This window comes from Quercus suber, unplaced genomic scaffold, assembly GCF_002906115.3.
Source record: "Quercus suber isolate HL8 unplaced genomic scaffold, Cork oak 2.0 scaffold_109, whole genome shotgun sequence".
NCBI lineage: Eukaryota > Viridiplantae > Streptophyta > Magnoliopsida > Fagales > Fagaceae > Quercus > Quercus suber.
Window position 1 is genome coordinate 1,487,927 of NW_027069574.1, and position 18,191 is coordinate 1,506,117.

The window sequence follows — 18,191 nt, forward strand, 5'->3', positions numbered from 1 at the left end:
CTTTGGATACACATGAAAATACAGTTAAATTAAAAATAAATTTGAGTTAACTGTAAAATGACTCAAGCAGCCAGTAAATCCACCTTCAATATATTAATATTACTTTATTAAAAAATAAAAAGCCACCACCTCCGCCACCCAGCAATTCTCGTTTTGTTTTATGTAGTTTTTTTGGTATTCAGAGAAGGATTAGCATTCATTCTTTTCCTCTGTCTCAAGGCCCAAACCTACCGCCCAAGCAAAGCAAACACAAGAAGTCATATGGATAACCAACCCTATGAGCTTATCCTTTCTTCTTCCGCCTCTGCCAAGGAACCACCAACCCTCCTCCTCCATAGCCCCAATCTGAATAGCTCACTGGAAACTTGGAAAGTATAGACATTCAGGTAAACATTTTCATCTTCTTCACTTGGTTCTTTTNAACATAGATGAACTGAGGGGAGCTTATAACCTGAATGAGATCAATAGGACTACTTAGAATTAAAAGATATGAATATCAAAGGGACTACTTCACTTAGTTGTTTCTTTTGTTCAGATTTGAGACATTAAAAGATATGAATATATATGAGAGGACTCAGGATGATTTGCTCAACCAAGTATGCCAAATATGAAATATAAATAAACAGAGGAACATTATGGCAAAACATATACATGTGAAAGGAGAAACAATGAAATTGAAATTGTAGAGATCAGTGTAGGTATTGCCATAATCAATTTATCCACCTTTACTAGGAAAATGAGTGAGTAAGCAAATCCTGAATCACAAGCGAGAAGTCATAAAGCATGTTTCCCTTCATGAATGGATAAACAAATAAATAATGATTATCATACAGTGTCTTGAATGACAAAAGAAAGCATATCATGGAATGCTTACAAAAGAATACAACGTGCACAAAAGTATTCACAATCTAGAGCACTCAATAACCAGTGCTTACATGCAGGAAGGTTGGATATATCAGCAGTAACTGCACAAGGAATTCCCAAATTTGAAAGAGCACCCCTTATGATTCCACATGGGAAATATAGATGCATGCTAGTAGCTTGTGCTGCCTTGTTTTCGGCCAGAGGATTATCTTGAGATAAATCTCCATTTTCAGGAGATGGATCAATTGACATACGTGCAAGCCAACGAAATCGATTATCTTGCAAGACAAACGTACCCTACAAGGAAAAAAAAATCCATTTTCTTAAATTCACACAAAACATATAATTATAATCAGTTAAAATATTTGAACTTACTCTATGATTGGTCTTCAAGTTGTCTATTTGCTTCTTGAAGAGCTCAGACCAGAAGTCCTTGCAGATGAACTTGATTGCCTCTAGATGATCACTGAAACGAGGCCGCTCCATGGTATACCTAAAAAGAAATAGTATTTTTACTATTGCAAATAGCATTTTTTGGTAAAGCATGCTGAGAACTATACCGAATATCAAATAATCACTAATATATACAAATATGCATACAAAACTTACTATATCAGTAATAACTAATAAGTAACAAGATCTAAATTAATTACATGAATCCTATGCTGCTGATAGCTTCAAACAAAGTTTTTTCTGCTGTTCTACCACTCCCTTGTATATTCATGTTAGATTCAATGCTACCCACCTTAAATAAAGAGCTAGAAATCCCTGACAAGATTTTAGGAGCAAAACTAAACAACAGCTTCTCATCGATGCCTTAATTGCAACCACATCCAAATAATCATACACACATGGTGGTCAATTGTTAGTACATCCCCGTATCAGTAACCACACAATTGGTTAGCTAAGAATCAAGCTTTCACCTTTAAAAGGCAAGCTTTTTTAAGAACACATTTTTATGACATATAACACCCATTTCAAAGAACTTCAAAACAAGTCAGTTTAGATTTGCTTTCAATAAGCAATTATATAATCCTTAAAACATTCGCACCAACTTGTGTAAAAATTCATGTCTATTTTAGGTTTAAGAACCTACTTTTTCTATTTTACATACTCACTTTTCAAAACACCCCACCACCTATATCAGATTATCTATTTTACACTCCATTTTTTTAAAATATTAATTTTTCTTTTTTTTTTTAATTAATTTTTTATCTTTCTTCACACACAACCACCACCATCCACTCTCTTCCTTCGTTCCTGAGATACTTAAAGAATGAACAACTAAATGCAAAATGAACAGGCAGTGTAAAAATTTACACAATTATACACGGACCGATAAAAGTCACTTTTAGGCAAAACTTTGCAAATTCTACATCTTTTTCTATTATACAAGGATGGACTGATGTGAATGCTCTTATAGTACTAATGCTCAAAAGAAAAATTAATCCCATTTTGCAAATCCATATTATGTATAAGCAATTTAATCAATTTTCCCATTTGGGCTTTCTTTTCTTTTTTTCCCCCTGTTTCATTCCCATAGTCCTAAATCCTAAGTAATTAGTACATCAACTAAGGAAAACTAAAAAAGTTTTTAGCAAACTTTTAATTAACACAAAAATTAAACTAGAACTAAAATATTAATTCCATAAGACTAAGTAAAGTAGATCCTAAACACTTTCTCAAACCCAAACAAAAAACATCCAAGAATCTAAATCATACTAGTAACCTTTAGGTAATGTTTGGATGACAACATTTGGAGTTGGATTTGGATTTGAAATCTATTGATTTAAAATGCCTTGATTTGAAATCTCTTAATTTTAAAATTCATTGTTTGGGTCTTTTTAAGTAAAGAATGATTTGAAATTCATCATTTGAAATTTCATTGTTTGGATATCTAAATTTGGATTTGAATTTAAGATCAATAAAATATAGTTTATAATTATTTTTTTTCTTAATCTTTTCACATTTTAATTTTAGTAACATTTTTAATAAATGCACAAGGTAATATTGATAATTATGCAAATAAAAAATATTAAATTCTAAGCATAATTGACAATCTAACCTTTTTTTCTTTTATGCCGGTTTGAATAGTCAACCATTTGTGAATTTAAAAAAAAAAAAAAAAATACAAGAGGTGGTGGGCAGACATTGGTTTGTACGCAAATAAAAAATGGGTTAAATAAAGATCAAGTTGCCTAAAATTTAAGAAGTGCTTGACAACAAGCATAAGTGGGTAACAGTAAAGTAAGCTTTTAGTGGTTGAGAGACTGGGCGGCAGAGGCTAAGGAGAGAGCGAAGGTTGTGAAGAGAGAGAGAGAGAGAGTGATCAGTTTGATATATGAATGGGAAAGTGAAATTTTTAACCTAGGATAAAACGACGCCGTTTTGGACATGTCATTAAAATTAATCTTAAGCCCAAATGATGTTGATTTATATCAGTTTTTGTTTTAAAAAAAAAAAACTCAAAACGACGTCATTTTGTGATATATTACTAAACCCTATTTATCTCTTTTTTTTCTTCTTCTTCCTTGAAACTCAGCCGCGTCTCTGTGTATCACCTCTCATCCTCTCATTCTTTGAGCTCTCTATCCCATTGAAAAACACACATATATTATATAAGCGGTGCAGTGTGGTGCGGTTCTCATCGGTGGGCAAAACTCACCACCGCTCGCTGCACCTACTGGTGTCGGTATTCAGAAAACGCTGCCGACCACCGCCCGGACACCTGCGGTGGTGCTCTACGGAGGTCGGCTCGGTGCGGCGAAGGTCGATCCTATCGGTGGCGGGTGGTGGCTGAACAGGCCTACTTGAGAGTAAAGCAAGGTAGTACATCATCTACAAAGAACTGAATAAGAAGAAGAAGACTTCAGAGCCAAAAACGGAGATACACGGCATCTACAAAAACGCAGAGAGAGAGAGAGAGAGAGAGAGAGAGAGAGAGAGAGAGAGAGAGAGAGAGCGATCGAGACATAGAAGAAGAACGAGGATGGCGTGCGATCTCAAGTCTAATAGTCTTACGGTGGGTGGTTGAAGTTGAAGGCTTGAAGCTTCAACAATGGCTGTAAGTAACAAAAACTCAGGCTAAAAACTCATGCATTAAAATACATAGCTCACAGAGGCATTTCATCAAACAGTTCAACGTTGTTGTCGCAGCTATAGGCAGAGAAGACACGAGCTTTGCGTGAGAGGATTTCAAATTCCCCCGTGAATGAGGGTATTTGAAATCCATGGATCACTTTCCCTGAACTTTCTTAGCCAAACAGCTATATAAAACATTTCTTTAAAAAACTCTTTCAGATCTAAAGCCCCAATTACTAAAATTTATGCAATTAACAGGAAGAAGAATAAAAAAAAAAAAAAAAAGAGGGTGGGGAGGCGTACCGTTCGGAGAGTTGGAGGCCGACTTGAAAGCCGATGGCTTCGATTCGACGAGCAGCGAGGTCAGGCTTATTGGCGTAGAAGCGATCGCAGTAAGAGGAGACCATTTCGGTTAGTAGACTATCCACGCAGCTCTCTGAGACCTCTCTCCCCATTCTCTCTCTAACTCTCTCTCTCCCTAGATTTGCTCTTCGTTTTGTAAAATATGAAAATGGGGTTTAGGTTACTCTGTCTGGCCCAATTAATAATAAGCCCAAAATCAGAGCCCAAGAGAGAACCACGGTTTTTTGTTTTCCTTTTTTTTTTTTTAATAAAAAATTTAAAACTGTGGACCCACCCGTTTTGATTTGTTTTTGGCCAATTTCCCAAAACTGTTCTCAATTTTCACCATACAAAACAGTTTTTTGAGAACAATTTGAGAGTTTTTTTCACAGCTTCCTCTTTTTTTTTTTTTTTAGGTGGCATTTTTGATATTGATGTTGGCAAATAATAGGCATCATTGATATCATGTTATTTATTTATTTTTTTGGAAGAAATTGATTCCCTGGCATTGAGGCCATGTTATAAACTTTAGTTATTGATTGTCTTTTATAACATTTGATTAAAGTGTTATAGTTTCAGTCTTACTATATGATTAAAGTTTCTTGAATTTTATATAGAAAACATTTGATTTTATAATTCCTCTAGGTGTATAGATTTCAAAAGCAGCCAGTAATGTCAATATGCCAAATTTGGGAAAATATTTTATAGCCTCACGGGTGTTTGGAATCTTTGGATACACATGAAAATACAGTTAAATTAAAAATAAATTTGAGTTAACTGTAAAATGACTCAAGCAGCCAGTAAATCCACCTTCAATATATTAATATTACTTTATTAAAAAATAAAAAGCCACCACCTCCGCCACCCAGCAATTCTCGTTTTGTTTTATGTAGTTTTTTTGGTATTCAGAGAAGGATTAGCATTCATTCTTTTCCTCTGTCTCAAGGCCCAAACCTACCGCCCAAGCAAAGCAAACACAAGAAGTCATATGGATAACCAACCCTATGAGCTTATCCTTTCTTCTTCCGCCTCTGCCAAGGAACCACCAACCCTCCTCCTCCATAGCCCCAATCTGAATAGCTCACTGGAAACTTGGAAAGTATAGACATTCAGGTAAACATTTTCATCTTCTTCACTTGGTTCTTTAGTTTTGGATTCCTTTATCTTTTTGGGTATGTGTATCACATGATCTTAGGTGGGCTCTTGAGAGGAAAAAAAAAAAAAAAGTAAAAACCCACTTGTGGGTATTGGGAGTTTTCATTTGTTGAAGCTTGTTGTTTATCAGCTGTTGTGTCTTCTTAATTTGAGGTTTGAACTTTAGGAAAACGTGGGGTGTATCAAATTCTTTTCCAGAATACGTCAGAAGGGCAACCCCACATTGTTAAAGGCATAGAAGTTAGAATCATTTGAGGGTTATTCTTTTTTCTTTTGGGAATTTTCTTTTCTGGGTACGTGCTATAATTCAAAGTTAATATGTAATCGCCCTTTAATCAATTCTAAGCTTATTTAGGTTTATCCATAATAAAAAAAGCTTAATTTGGTGTTTTTTATTTGGTCCTGTTAATTTTATCTTTAACTATATGTAAGTAACCTGGAATTAGCTAAATTTAGATTTAATTTTTTTTCATTTGTTTAAATGATTCAATCTTTGCTGTGAAGTGTGTCACTGTGTCTGGTTTGTTTTTCTTCATTTTTCATTTCAGGGTTTGCTGCGACTTGAACCACATTGTTTTTGAAAATCAAGTACTTAGTGGGTGTTCTGTTTTTGTTTATATATGTCCAAAGTTTGTCTAATTCTTAGGTTTGTTTGTTATTCCTCTTGATGTGCTATATCATGCAAGGCTGTTGGTTGTTTTTTTTGACTTGTTGGTGGTGATTGTCATTTGTCACTGCTGTTGTTGTAGTCGAATGGTTTTTTTTTTTATTTTTTTTTTATTTTTAATGTGTAATATTACTATGTGAAATTTATTTGTTTGTTTAGACGTTGTACTTTAAAGAATTGTTATTGTTTAAATTTAATTAGCTTGTTTATGCTTTATTATTTTATACTAATGAGTCCAATCTTAAAAACTTGAACCTCTCCTTTTTTATTTTTTTTGTTCTCTTTACAATTTGGTTTTCAAAACTATGCCTTTTAACTTTTATAGCAATATGGACTGCAGAAAGGAGAAGTTATGAGTTATTGCCCTAAAAACAACCTCTTAAATCTACTCAGAAGAGGTTCCAAGTTTTTTCGAAAGGCCTCCAACTCTGCTGCTCCCTCTGCAGCTCCCACTTCCACACCTCGACAAGCATCCTCCTCTGCCGCTGCCATTTCTTCGACTTTGGCCATGGATGATCTCCATATCCTCAAAACAAGATTGTGCATCATTGGAAGTGGCCCAGCTGCCCACACTGCTGCCATATATGCATCACGTGCAGAGTTGAAACCCATCCTCTTTGAGGGGTGGATGGCCAATGGCATTGCCCCTGGTGGTCAGCTCACCACGACCACTGACGTGGAGAACTTCCCAGGATTTCCAGATGGAATTAATGGCATTGAGCTCATGGACCACTGCCGCAAGCAGTCACTCCGCTTTGGCACTCAGATTCTAACCGAGACCGTCAACAAGGTGGATTTCTCCACCACCCCTTTCAAGGTCTTCACTGATTCTAAGGCTGTCATTGCTGATTCTATNTGGCCGCATTAATGGGGAGGTAACCCCTTGGCAGGATAACGTTGATCAGAGTGAACCACTTGAGTACCGATAAGGTCTCTGATGGGACGGACGGCCAGAAAAAAAAGGCAAATAGGTGATCAACAGATGGAAGGAGGAGATAGGAAGATGAAAACTATAAAAGAAAAGCTAGTAAAGTAAGAAAGGGGGGGGGGGGAAGAAAAAAGGAAAAGTGAGAGAACAATCAGGCCTCCTCGGCCACAGGCCGAGGAGCATTCCCCCATTTGTAAAGAAACCCTTAGCATTTTTTATAAGAAAAGTTCATGCATGGTGATCGACGGCCAGCACCTAAACCTCTCAACCCACTCTCTATAAATTTATTGTTTGGGCTTATTGGGCTGAAAACCCATCACTCAGGGTCAATCCAAGTTGGGTCCCCACAAATATATTCTCTGAAACTATATTTTGATACTTCAGTCTCCTCTTTGTTAGTTCATCTGCTGCGTCATTTGCTTCACAAAAAAAATGTGATGTGGAAGGATGATCAATTCTTGCTCAAGCAGTATTTTGCAATCCAAAGTCAAAAAAAAAAAAAGTTTCAATCTTAAAGAACCATATATTAAAGAACCATATATTCTAATTCCCAAGCTATTTTTATTTTATTACTCTTGCTTTTCTGGTTAGAGCATGTGTAACGGTGTTACTATTGCGCTTAACAGTTAACATATACAAAACAAGATCACCTTATACTAGTAGCTAGCATTTTAATATCATCAATCACATGGCCAAAGAGAACTTTACATCATATATATAGTCAAACAAAATAATTTTACCCATATTGTAAAAATCTAAAAGAGACTATCTAAATGCTACACTACGTGAGCAATTTAACTGTAACTACTTTTTTTTTTTGCTTACAAATATATAAATATTAAAGACTTGTATATATTTAAGTTGGAATAAAAAATTCATAAGAGTTCACGTATCAATCTATGTATAACAGCATAAGGACTAATTTTCATCAAATTCTAAAAAATTACCCACATCAAACTATGTAAAGATGTGTAAATATAGAAAAGTTATAGTACCATGTAAATATACATGGTTATTATAGTTCGGTAAAATGAGAATTTTATTAATTTTTTCTAGAGAAAGGGAGAGGGTTCTAGAGAGAGGAAGAGAGAGAGAGAGAAGGTTGAAGGAAGTAATAATTTTTTTTTTTGAAAAGTGAATATTTTATTGAAATAAATTTTTAAAATCGATAATCTGATGTAGGTATTTTTGAATAATAATTGTGTAAAAATAGAAAATTAAGTTCTTATATTAAAATAAAAAAATATTGCATTAAAAAAAATGCTCAAAAGGGCACTCGTAAAGGGGGGTTTTTTCATTTTTGTTGTGAGGATTTAGGCTAGTTTATTTTATTTTATTTTATTTTTATTTATTTTTTGGATATGGGAGCAGTAAGCTTATTAGCTTGGGCTGTTTAGGCTTTAGATGGTGTGGATTTTGTTATATTCAGCATATCCTTATTTTCTTATTTGGGCTTCAGTGATAGTTTTTGGTAAGTTTATTTATTTGGGAAAAACTTCAGTTAGATTTGTATATTTGGGGAAAAATTCTCTCTCTCTCTCTCTCTCTCTTGGTTAATATAATAATTTGATAGAAGTAGAAGGATTTGAAAATTTGATGTCTTTATTGGAAACGCCTAAATGTGCTAGTTAAACTATAATCCACTATCAATTTTTACGTGTTTCACTTTATAATCCACTATCACAGCTTAACACATTTTTTAAAGTCACATTATTATTATTTTATTTCCTTATAAAATAATTAAAGTTTAAAATATAAAAAATATAATATAAAACACATGAAATACTATAATTGGAGATAAATTGATTGAGTAATAAAGTGAAAGCAAATGTCAAATTTATTTGGTATTTGACACATCTCAAGGAGGTGATTTTTTGCGTTTAGTGTGCTAAATGCTAAAATTTAGCATTTAACTCACTGATGCTAGTGCTCTAGCAACATCTAAAGTTAAGGGTGAGTGGGATTTTATGGGTATGTTTGTTGTAGTTGATGAGGTTGGTGTGGTGTGGTGAGAGAACTTGAGTTCTAGGCTTGGAGGGCATTAAGTATTGTGATTTTGATTTGGTTTTGGATTCAGCTTGGTGCTTGTCAATCTTAAAGTTTTGGGTAAGACTTTAGACGAGATTGGCTGCTGTCTTTGACTCTTTGTGTTTGTGTATGTGTTGATGCGTTGAGGTCTAAATGTAATGCCTGAGCTGCTGTGTTGGTGCCTTAAAGTTGATTTGTTACGGTGTTGTCCCTTTGTTGTTGGTGAATGGAGTATAGTGAAGACCTGGTGTGGTATTTTTGTGCCTTTGTGACCTTTTGAATGGTTGGGGATGTGGGTGAGTATTAAGACTTGAAGTTGAAAGTTAAGAGGAGAGGGAGAAATAAAAATATATGCGTGTGGAAGCTTGAGGAGTGTAAAAGAGAAATAAAAAGGGAAAAAAGGCAGCATGTGATCCGAAGGAAAAGTGCTCTTACTCATTTTGTTTTTATTACAAAAGAATGCTACTCCATATTTATAATAATTTGATAGAAGTAGAAGGATTTGAAAATTTGATGTCTTTATTGGAAACGCCTAAAGGTGCTAGTTAAACTATAATTCACTATCAATTTTTACGTGTTTCACTTTATAATCCACTATCACAACTTAACATATTTTTTAAAGTCACATTATTATTATTTTATTTCCTTATAAAATAATTAAAGTTTAAAATATAAAAAATATAATATAAAACACATGAAATACTATAATCGGAGATAAATTGATTGAGTAATAAAGTGAAAGCAAATGTCAAATTTATTTGGTATTTGACACATCTCAAGGAGGTGATTTTTTGCGTTTAGTGTGCTAAATGCCAAAATTTAGCATTTAACTCACTGATGCTAGTGCTCTAACAACATCTAAAGTTAAGGGTGAGTGGGATTTTATGGGTATGTTTGTTGTAGTTGATGAGGTTGGTGTGGTGTGGTGTGGTGAGAGAACTTGAGTTTTAGGCTTGGAGGGCATTAAAGTATTGTGATTTTGATTTGGTTTTGGATTCAGCTTGGTGCTTTGTCAACCTTAAAGTAAGACTTTAGACGAGATTGGGTGCTGTCTTTGTGTTTGTGTATGTGTTGATGTGTTGAGGTCTAAATGTAATACCTGAGCTGCTGTGTTGGTGCCTTAAAGTTGATTTGTTACGGTGTTGTCCCTTTGTTGTTGGTGAATGGAGTATAGTGAAGACCTGGTGTGGTATTTTTTGTGCCTTTGTGACCTTTTGAATGGTTGGGGATGTGGGTGAGTATTAAGACTTGAAGTTGAAAGTTAAGAGGAGAGGGAGAAATAAAAATATATGCGTGTGGAAGCTTGAGGAGTGTAAAACATAAATAAAAAAGGAAAAAAGGCAGCATGTGATCCGAAGGAAAAGTGCTCTTACTCATTTTGTTTTTATTACAAAAGAATGCTACTCCATATATAGAAGAATATGAGTATAAGAAAACAATTTAAAAGAAATCACTAGGACATACTTAGGTATTCTAAAGTACAATAATTCTTAAAATGCTTATCAAACTTATCATTTATCTACTTTGTAGATAAACTTATCAAACTTATCACTTATTTACTTTGTCTACCATGTACAAGAAAGTGGGGAGAGAATATATATTTTTAAAATTTTATTATTATTTAAAATTGAAAAAAAGAAAAAGAAATCGATTAATTTTTTTCAAAAATAAAAATTACTCAAAAGAGTAATGATTATCACACACTTGTTGTTGTACATACTTCATTCGCTCCTTTAAAATTGTATTGTGAGAATATGATTTCAATTAAAATTGCAAAATCGTATTTAAAAGTGCGTTATAGTAACTGAGTAACAAGATTTAGCCTTAGAAAAGCGCCACATGACACATCTAGAGAGTAGAGAGCACATTATAAGAAGATTGGACACATCTCAAAGTAAGAAACACAGTACCTCTTTCTATAAAAATCAACCCTCTATTTATTTGGAAAGATAAAGTTTTCTAAAAAATACTTAATAGATAAAAAAAATTGCTTAACGATTTTAAGAAAAACTAGGGTCAATGCTCAATACTTGACAATAAGATGTTTTTGTAACATTAATAATTGACATCTTATTGGGGTTTCATTTCAATGTCAAGATATGGATTTGGAGTCCAGTTGCCTTCTGAATGAGCGTTGAAAATAGCCTCCTAGCAAGATTTGAAGACCTAGTTGATATTTAGAGTGGCTTGTTTTTTAAATTGCTGCTTTCTTTCATTCGAGGGGTTTGCACCCAATACCGTCAGGAAAGAAATGATATGGTTTTCTGCTGCAATCTCCAATCAAAGCTTCATATGCTGGCTAATGGTCAAGAACAGGTTATAAACCTGTGATAAGCTTGCTAATGGGGTTACAATATTTATCTCCCATGTTCTGCATGGGAAATTAACTACGTCGGTTTAGGAACAGCTTATTTAGCTAAAACTAAAAACTTTTTGCTAAAAGTACTATAGATAAAGCAAAAAAAGTTAATTAAATAATACAGTAAGACCCATTAATAATACCAAAAAAATGCAATAAGACCCGTAAATAGTAGCAAAAATAAACTAAATACTGACAAAAATAAGCTAAATAGTTAAAAAAAAAACTAACTTTATAAACCAATGCCAAACAAAACCTTATTTTATGAATGTTCTTATACTAAATGATAGCAGTAAGTGTTAAATTTGTGCTTAATCAACTGGCATTTGAGTGATTCAAATGCTAGGTTATAAACTCAGTATTCTCACTAAAGCAAAAGAGATTTCAAGTCCGTCACATTAATGCTAGATTGGGTTGCCTTCTGGCTGCAACTTTTTTAGTTTATAACGAGAACTTATTATTTTCACTATAAGATTATGTATAATTTTTTGAAAACACCATCTTTCAATGTACAAATCTACTTTTACAGAGCTTATTTTCAAAACAAAATACACTAATAAAAATAAACTAAACCAATTGCACAGGGCGGTCTACTAGAAACAAAAGGATTGAGTTTGGGACAGGTCCAAACTCTAGCCCAACTTTAAATTCAGCTGCTGTAAGCTGATCCAACCATTATGAATACTCCCAAGTCAATCAGTACAAGGAAAAAAATAGGGACGAAAAAAGTCATACAGTATATCTGCTGTATAAAAGTATTTTGAATTACATCCACAGCAGAACAACTCAGTTATCAGTACCTTGTTGAGGCTATGTTTCATTATAAATGCTAAAATGCATGAACGTTAATTGTTGCACTATTAATTACTTTAACATTCTTCTTACATGGCACCCTCATTACTGAAAAAACAATATGGTAATCAACCAAGCCTCTGCAATATTTGTATCAGAAATTCAAGATATACATGCAACAGAGATTCCCCCCTATATATTCCTGAGTTTTAATGTGAGATGGCCTGATATTGAAGCGTAGTTCACAAATCAAGTAACTGTTGTTCGAAAGGGAAAGGGGAAGATCACAAGTCCTAATTTAAACAATAGCCAATACTTCAAACTGTAGTCCTAGCCCCAATCTTCTGTTGTAGACTTGTACTGCTCATTAGGCTTAGGCTTTTATGCGAACCACAAATGAACCTGTTCAATAATTTTTAAAAAGCATGATTACAAGAAAACATGCAAAAAGCAGTACCAAAAGGACATGATTTATAAATGGAAAGGCTTAAATTTTAGGTTAAAAACAACTCATGATGCATTCATCTAAAAGGACCAAAAAAAGTAACCAGAACACAATAACAAGATAATTTTGCAGTAGTGCCAAACACAATCGAAACATATTAAAGATGATTTATCAATGACATTAAAGATATGCAAGTCACATCAAATGGCATAAAATCAAGATAGAAAGTGATAGTTTTGTCAACAAAGGATAATGAAAAAACCAAAGATATGTATGAAGTACTACTTCGTCAAAAGTAATTTAGCCTGGATCATTATCATAGATGATCCTGGTTTTCTTCCTTTTTCCCCTGAACTAGTTGTGCAAAGGCACACTCAATAGGAGGTTCTGGGGAAGAATGATAAAACCAATCAACTCAGTCCAGTTCTTGCTATGTTGCATGCATCCTAATGGTAGTTTCAAGCATTCCATATGCAATCTCAGAGGAAAACAATTTCTCACACCCTCATAACTCATAAGAGATGCAGTATGTTGATAACAGGATGCAACAAACAGAAAATTGCATATTAGAACAATATAGGGTTTCCCAGGAAAAGCAACGAGCAAAAAGGCCAATAAATATGAAAAAGAGGCATGCAGGATTTGCACATACCAATATGCAACCAATGAGCTCCTAATAATCCAGAGGAACCCCTAATAAAATGATTTTGAATAAAATACTACTGGAAAGTCAAAATAAGGGACAAAATACAAGGCGATTACTGCTAAAAGTTTTGAATGATGAATGAGGAAAAAGAAGGCGGGAAATGGATAGTAGTAGGGTAAGGCAAAGGAAAAAAAAAAAAAAAATTCAAAGATCAAATATTGAAAATAAGATGGAATATGGAGGAGATTAGGATTACAAAGAAGGATATTGTGGAGAAAGAAAATTTACCCTCAGGAAAAACATATAAACATATTAGTAATATACACCACAAGTGGCTAGTATAAGAAATCAGCTATACAAAAGATGTGAAAACAGTCTATGAACTAGCTAGATTAAACATCAAGTACCTAATACCTATAAAATAATAACAAGTTGAAAATACACAATAATAAGTCAACGCATTAAAAACCTAACATAGATGAACTGAGGGGAGCTTATAACCTGAATGAGATCAATAGGACTACTTAGAATTAAAAGATATGAATATCAAAGGGACTACTTCCCTTAATTGTTTCTTTTGTTCAGATTTGAGACATTAAAAGATATGAATATATATGAGAGGACTCAGGATGATTTGCTCAACCAAGTATGCAAAATATGAAATATAAAGAAACAGAGGAACATTATGGCAAAACATATACATGTGAAAGGAGAAACAATGAAATTGTAGAGAGCAGTGTAGGTATTGCCATAATCAATTTATCCACCTTTACTAGGAAAATGAGTGAGTAAGCAAATCCTGAATCACAAGCGAGAAGTCATAAAGCATGTTTCCCTTCATGAATGGATAAACAAATAAATAATGATTATCATGCAGTGTCTTGAATGACAAAAGAAAGCATATCATGGAATGCTTACAAAAAAAAACAACGTGCACAAAAGTATTCACAATCTAAAGCACTCAATAACCAGTGCTTACATGCAGGAAGGTTGGATATATCTGCAGTAACTGCACAAGGAATTCCCAAATTTGAAAGAGCACCCCTTATGATTCCACATGGGAAATATAGATGCATGCTAGTAGCTTGTGCTGCCTTGTTTTCGGCCAGAGGATTATCTTGAGATAAATCTCCATTTTCAAGAGATGGATCAATTGACATACATGCAAGCCAACGAAATCAATTATCTTGCAAGACAAACGTACCCTACAAGGGAAAAAAAGAAAAATCCATTTTCTTAAATTCACACAAAACATATAATTATAATCAGTTAAAATATTTGAACTTACTCTATGATTGGTCTTCAAGTTGTCTATTTGCTTCTTGAAGAGCTCAAACCAGAAGTCCTTGCAGATGAACTTGATTGCCTCTAGATGATCACTGAAACGAGGCCGCTCCATGGTATACCTAAAAAGAAATAGCATTTTTACTATTGCAAGCAGCATCTTTTGGTAAAGCATGCTGAGAACTATACCGAATATCAAATAATCACTAATATATACAAATATGCATACAAAACTTACTATATCAGTAATAACTAATAAGTAACAAGATCTAAATTAATTACATGAACCCTATGCTGCTGATAGCTTCAAACAAAGTTTTTTCTGCTGTTCTACCACTCCCTTGTATATTCATGTTAGATTCAACGCTACCCACCTTAAATAAAGAGCTAGAAATCCCTGACAAGATTTTAGGAGCAAAACTAAACAACAGCTTCTCATCAATGCCTTAATTGCAACCACATCCAAATAATCATACACACATGGTGGTCAATTGTTAGTACATCCCCGCATCAGTAACCACACAATTGGTTAGCTAAGAATCAAGCTTTCACCTTTAAAAGGAAAGCTTTTTTAAGAACACATTTTTATGACATATAACACCCATTTCAAAGAACTTCAAAACAAGTCAGTTTAGATTTGCTTTCAATAAGCAATTATATAATCCTTAAAGCATTCGCACCAACTTGTGTAAAAATTCCTGTCTATTTTAGTATAAGAACCTACATTTTCTATTTTACATACACACTTTTCAAAACACCCCACCACCCTATATCAGATTATCTATTTTACGCTCCATTTCATTAAAATATTAATTTTTCTTTTTTTTTTTTAATTAATTTTTTCTCTTTCTTCACACACAACCACCACCATCCACTCTCTTCCTTCGTTCCCGAGATACTTAAAGAATGAACAACTAAATGAAAAATGAACAGGCAGTGTAAATTTACACGATCCTTGTAGCAAACTTGTAAATTTACACAATTATACACGGACTGATGAAAGTCATTTTTAGGCAAAACTTTGCAAATTCTACATCTTTTTCTATTATACAAGGATGGACTGATGTGAATGCTCTTATAGTACTAATGCTCAAAAGAAAAATTAATCCCATTTTGCAAATCCATATTATGTATAAGCAATTTAATCAATTTTCCCATTTGGGCTTTCTTTTCTTTCTTTTTTTTCCCCTGTTTCATTCCCATAGTCCTAAATCCTAAATAATTAGTACATCAACTAAGGAAAACTAAAAAAGTTTTTAGCAAACTTTTAATTAACAAAAAATTAAACTAGAACTAAAATATTAATTCCATAAGACTAAGTAGAGTAGATCCTAAACACTTTCTCAAACCCAAACAAAAAACATCCAAGAATCTAAATCATACTAGTAACCTTTAGGTTGTGTTTGGATGGCAACATTTGAAGTTGGATTTGGATTTGAAATCTATTGATTTAAAATTCCTTGATTTGAAATCTCTTAATTTTAAAATTCCTTGTTTGGGTCTTTTTAAGTAAAGAATGATTTGAAATTCATCATTTGAAATTTCATTGTTTGGATATCTAAATTTGGATTTAGATTTGGATTTGAAATTAAGATCAATAAAATATAGTTTATAATTATTTTTTTTCTTAATCATTTCACATTTTAATTTTAGTAACATTGTTAATAAATGCACAAGGTAATATTGATAATTATGCAAATAAAAAATATTAAATTCTAAGCATAATTGACAATCTAACCTTTTTTCTTTTATGCCGGTTTGAATAGTCAACCATTTGTGAATTTTTAAAAAAAAAAAAAATACAAGAGTTGGTGGGCAGACATTGGTTTGTACGCCAATAAAAAATGGGTTAAATAAAGATCAAGTTGCCTAAAATTTAAGAAGTGCTTGACAACAAGCATAAGTGGGTAACAGTAAAGCAAGCTTTTAGTGGTTGAGAGACTGGGCGGCAGAGGCTAAGGAGAGAGCGAAGGTTGTGAAGAGAGAGAGTGAGTGATCAGTTTGATATATGAATGAGAGAGTGAAATTTTTAACCCAGGATAAAACGACGCCGTTTTGGACATGTCATTAAAATTATTCTTAAGCCCAAACGACGTTGTTTTATATCAGTTTTTGTTTTTGAAAAAAACACTCAAAACGACGTCATTTTGTGATATATAACTAAACCCTATTTATCTCTTTTTTTTCTTCTTCTTCCTTGAAACTCAGCCGCCTCTCTGTGTATCACCTCTCATCCTCTCATTCTTTGAGCTCTCTATCTCATTGAAAAACACACATATATTATATAAGCGGTGCGGTTCTCATCGGTGGGCAAAACTCACCACCGCTCACCACACCTACTGGTGTCGGTATTCATAAAACGCTGCAGACCACCGCGCCGGACACCTGCGGTGGTGCTCTACGGAGGTCGGCTCGGTGCAGCAAAGGTCGGTCCTATCGGTGGCGGGTGGTGGCTGAACAGGCCTACTTGAGAGTAAAGCAAGGTAGTACATCATCTACAAAGAACTGAAGAAGAAGAAGAAGACTTCAGAGCCAAAAACGGGGATACACGGCATCTGCAAAAACGCAGAGAGAGAGAGAGAGAGAGAGCGATCGAGACATAGAAGAAGAACGAGGATGTCGTGCGATCTCATACGGTGGGTGGTTGAAGTTGAAGGCTTGAAGCTTCAACAATGGCTGTAAGTAACAAAAACTCAGGCTAAAAACTCATGCATTAAAATACATAGCTCACAGAGGCATTTCATCAAACAGTTCAACGTTGTTGTCGCAGCTATAGGCAGAGAAGACACGAGCTTTGCGTGAGAGGATTTCAAATTCCACCGTGAATGAGGGTATTTGAAATCCATGGATTTGAGCTTATCAAATTCTGGTTGGATTTGGGACCAAATCCAAATCCATTTCTTTTAACTTACCCAAACAAAGGATTTGGATTTGAGGGGGCCCCCTCAAATCCAAATCCAAATCCAAATTCAAAGTATCCAAACAGACCATTACTTTCCCTGAACTTTCTTAGTAACCAAATAGCTATATAAAACATTTCTTTAAAAAACTCTTTCAGATCTAAAGCCCCAATTACTAAAATTTATGCAATTAACAGGAAAAAAAAAAAAGAGAGGGTGGGGGGGGGGGGGGGGGGATAAGGAGGCGTACCGTTCAGAGAGCTGGAGGCCGACCTGAAAGCCGATGGCTTCGATCCGACGAGCGGCGAGGTCAGGCTTATTGGCGTAGAAGCGATCGCAGTAAGAGGAGACCATTTCGGTTAGTAGACTATCCACGCAGCTCTCTGACACCTCTCTCCCCATTCTCTCTCTAACTCTCTCTCTCTCCTTAGATTTGCTCTTCTATTTTTTGGGTAAAGGTTAATTTAGAGTATTTATTATAATTTAAAATTACTATATTTTTCAATTACAAAAAAAAATAAATCTAGGGGTGTGATAAAAAATTATTTCTCCACACGTGATACTCATCACACCTCTAAGTTTTTTTTTGTGATTGGAGAATGTAGTAATTCCAAATTATAATAAATATTCTAAATTAACCCTTACAAAAAAAATAGAAGAGCATCTGAGCACACATAAGAGACAAACTGAGTTGTTATAT

At 34.0% G+C, this 18,191-nt stretch overlaps 3 protein-coding genes across 3 annotated transcripts; 1 reads left to right on the forward strand and 2 right to left on the reverse strand.

Annotated features, from left to right (window-relative positions):
• Positions 1-275: 275 nt before the first annotated feature.
• On the reverse strand, positions 276-4,439 carry LOC112029454 (uncharacterized). Its single transcript, XM_065775308.1, has 4 exons — positions 4,249-4,439; positions 1,240-1,357; positions 885-1,161; positions 276-451 (listed from the first exon to the last, which is right to left on the reverse strand). The coding sequence occupies exons 1-4, from the start codon at positions 4,398-4,400 to the stop codon at positions 276-278; spliced, it is 723 nt and encodes a 240-aa protein (XP_065631380.1). The 5' UTR covers positions 4,401-4,439.
• Positions 4,440-6,461: 2,022 nt separating this feature from the next.
• On the forward strand, positions 6,462-6,977 carry LOC136068318 (thioredoxin reductase 1, mitochondrial-like). The gene has a single exon (XM_065775309.1). It carries the CDS (start codon positions 6,462-6,464, stop codon positions 6,975-6,977), a length of 516 nt encoding a protein of 171 aa, XP_065631381.1.
• A 5,612-nt stretch (positions 6,978-12,589) lies between these two features.
• LOC112015681 (uncharacterized) lies at positions 12,590-17,936 on the reverse strand. The gene is given in 4 exon segments (XM_065775348.1): positions 12,590-12,618; positions 14,287-14,512; positions 14,596-14,713; positions 17,742-17,936. Coding segments are annotated over 4 exon segments (525 nt in total). The 5' UTR covers positions 17,894-17,936.
• Positions 17,937-18,191: the final 255 nt, after the last annotated feature.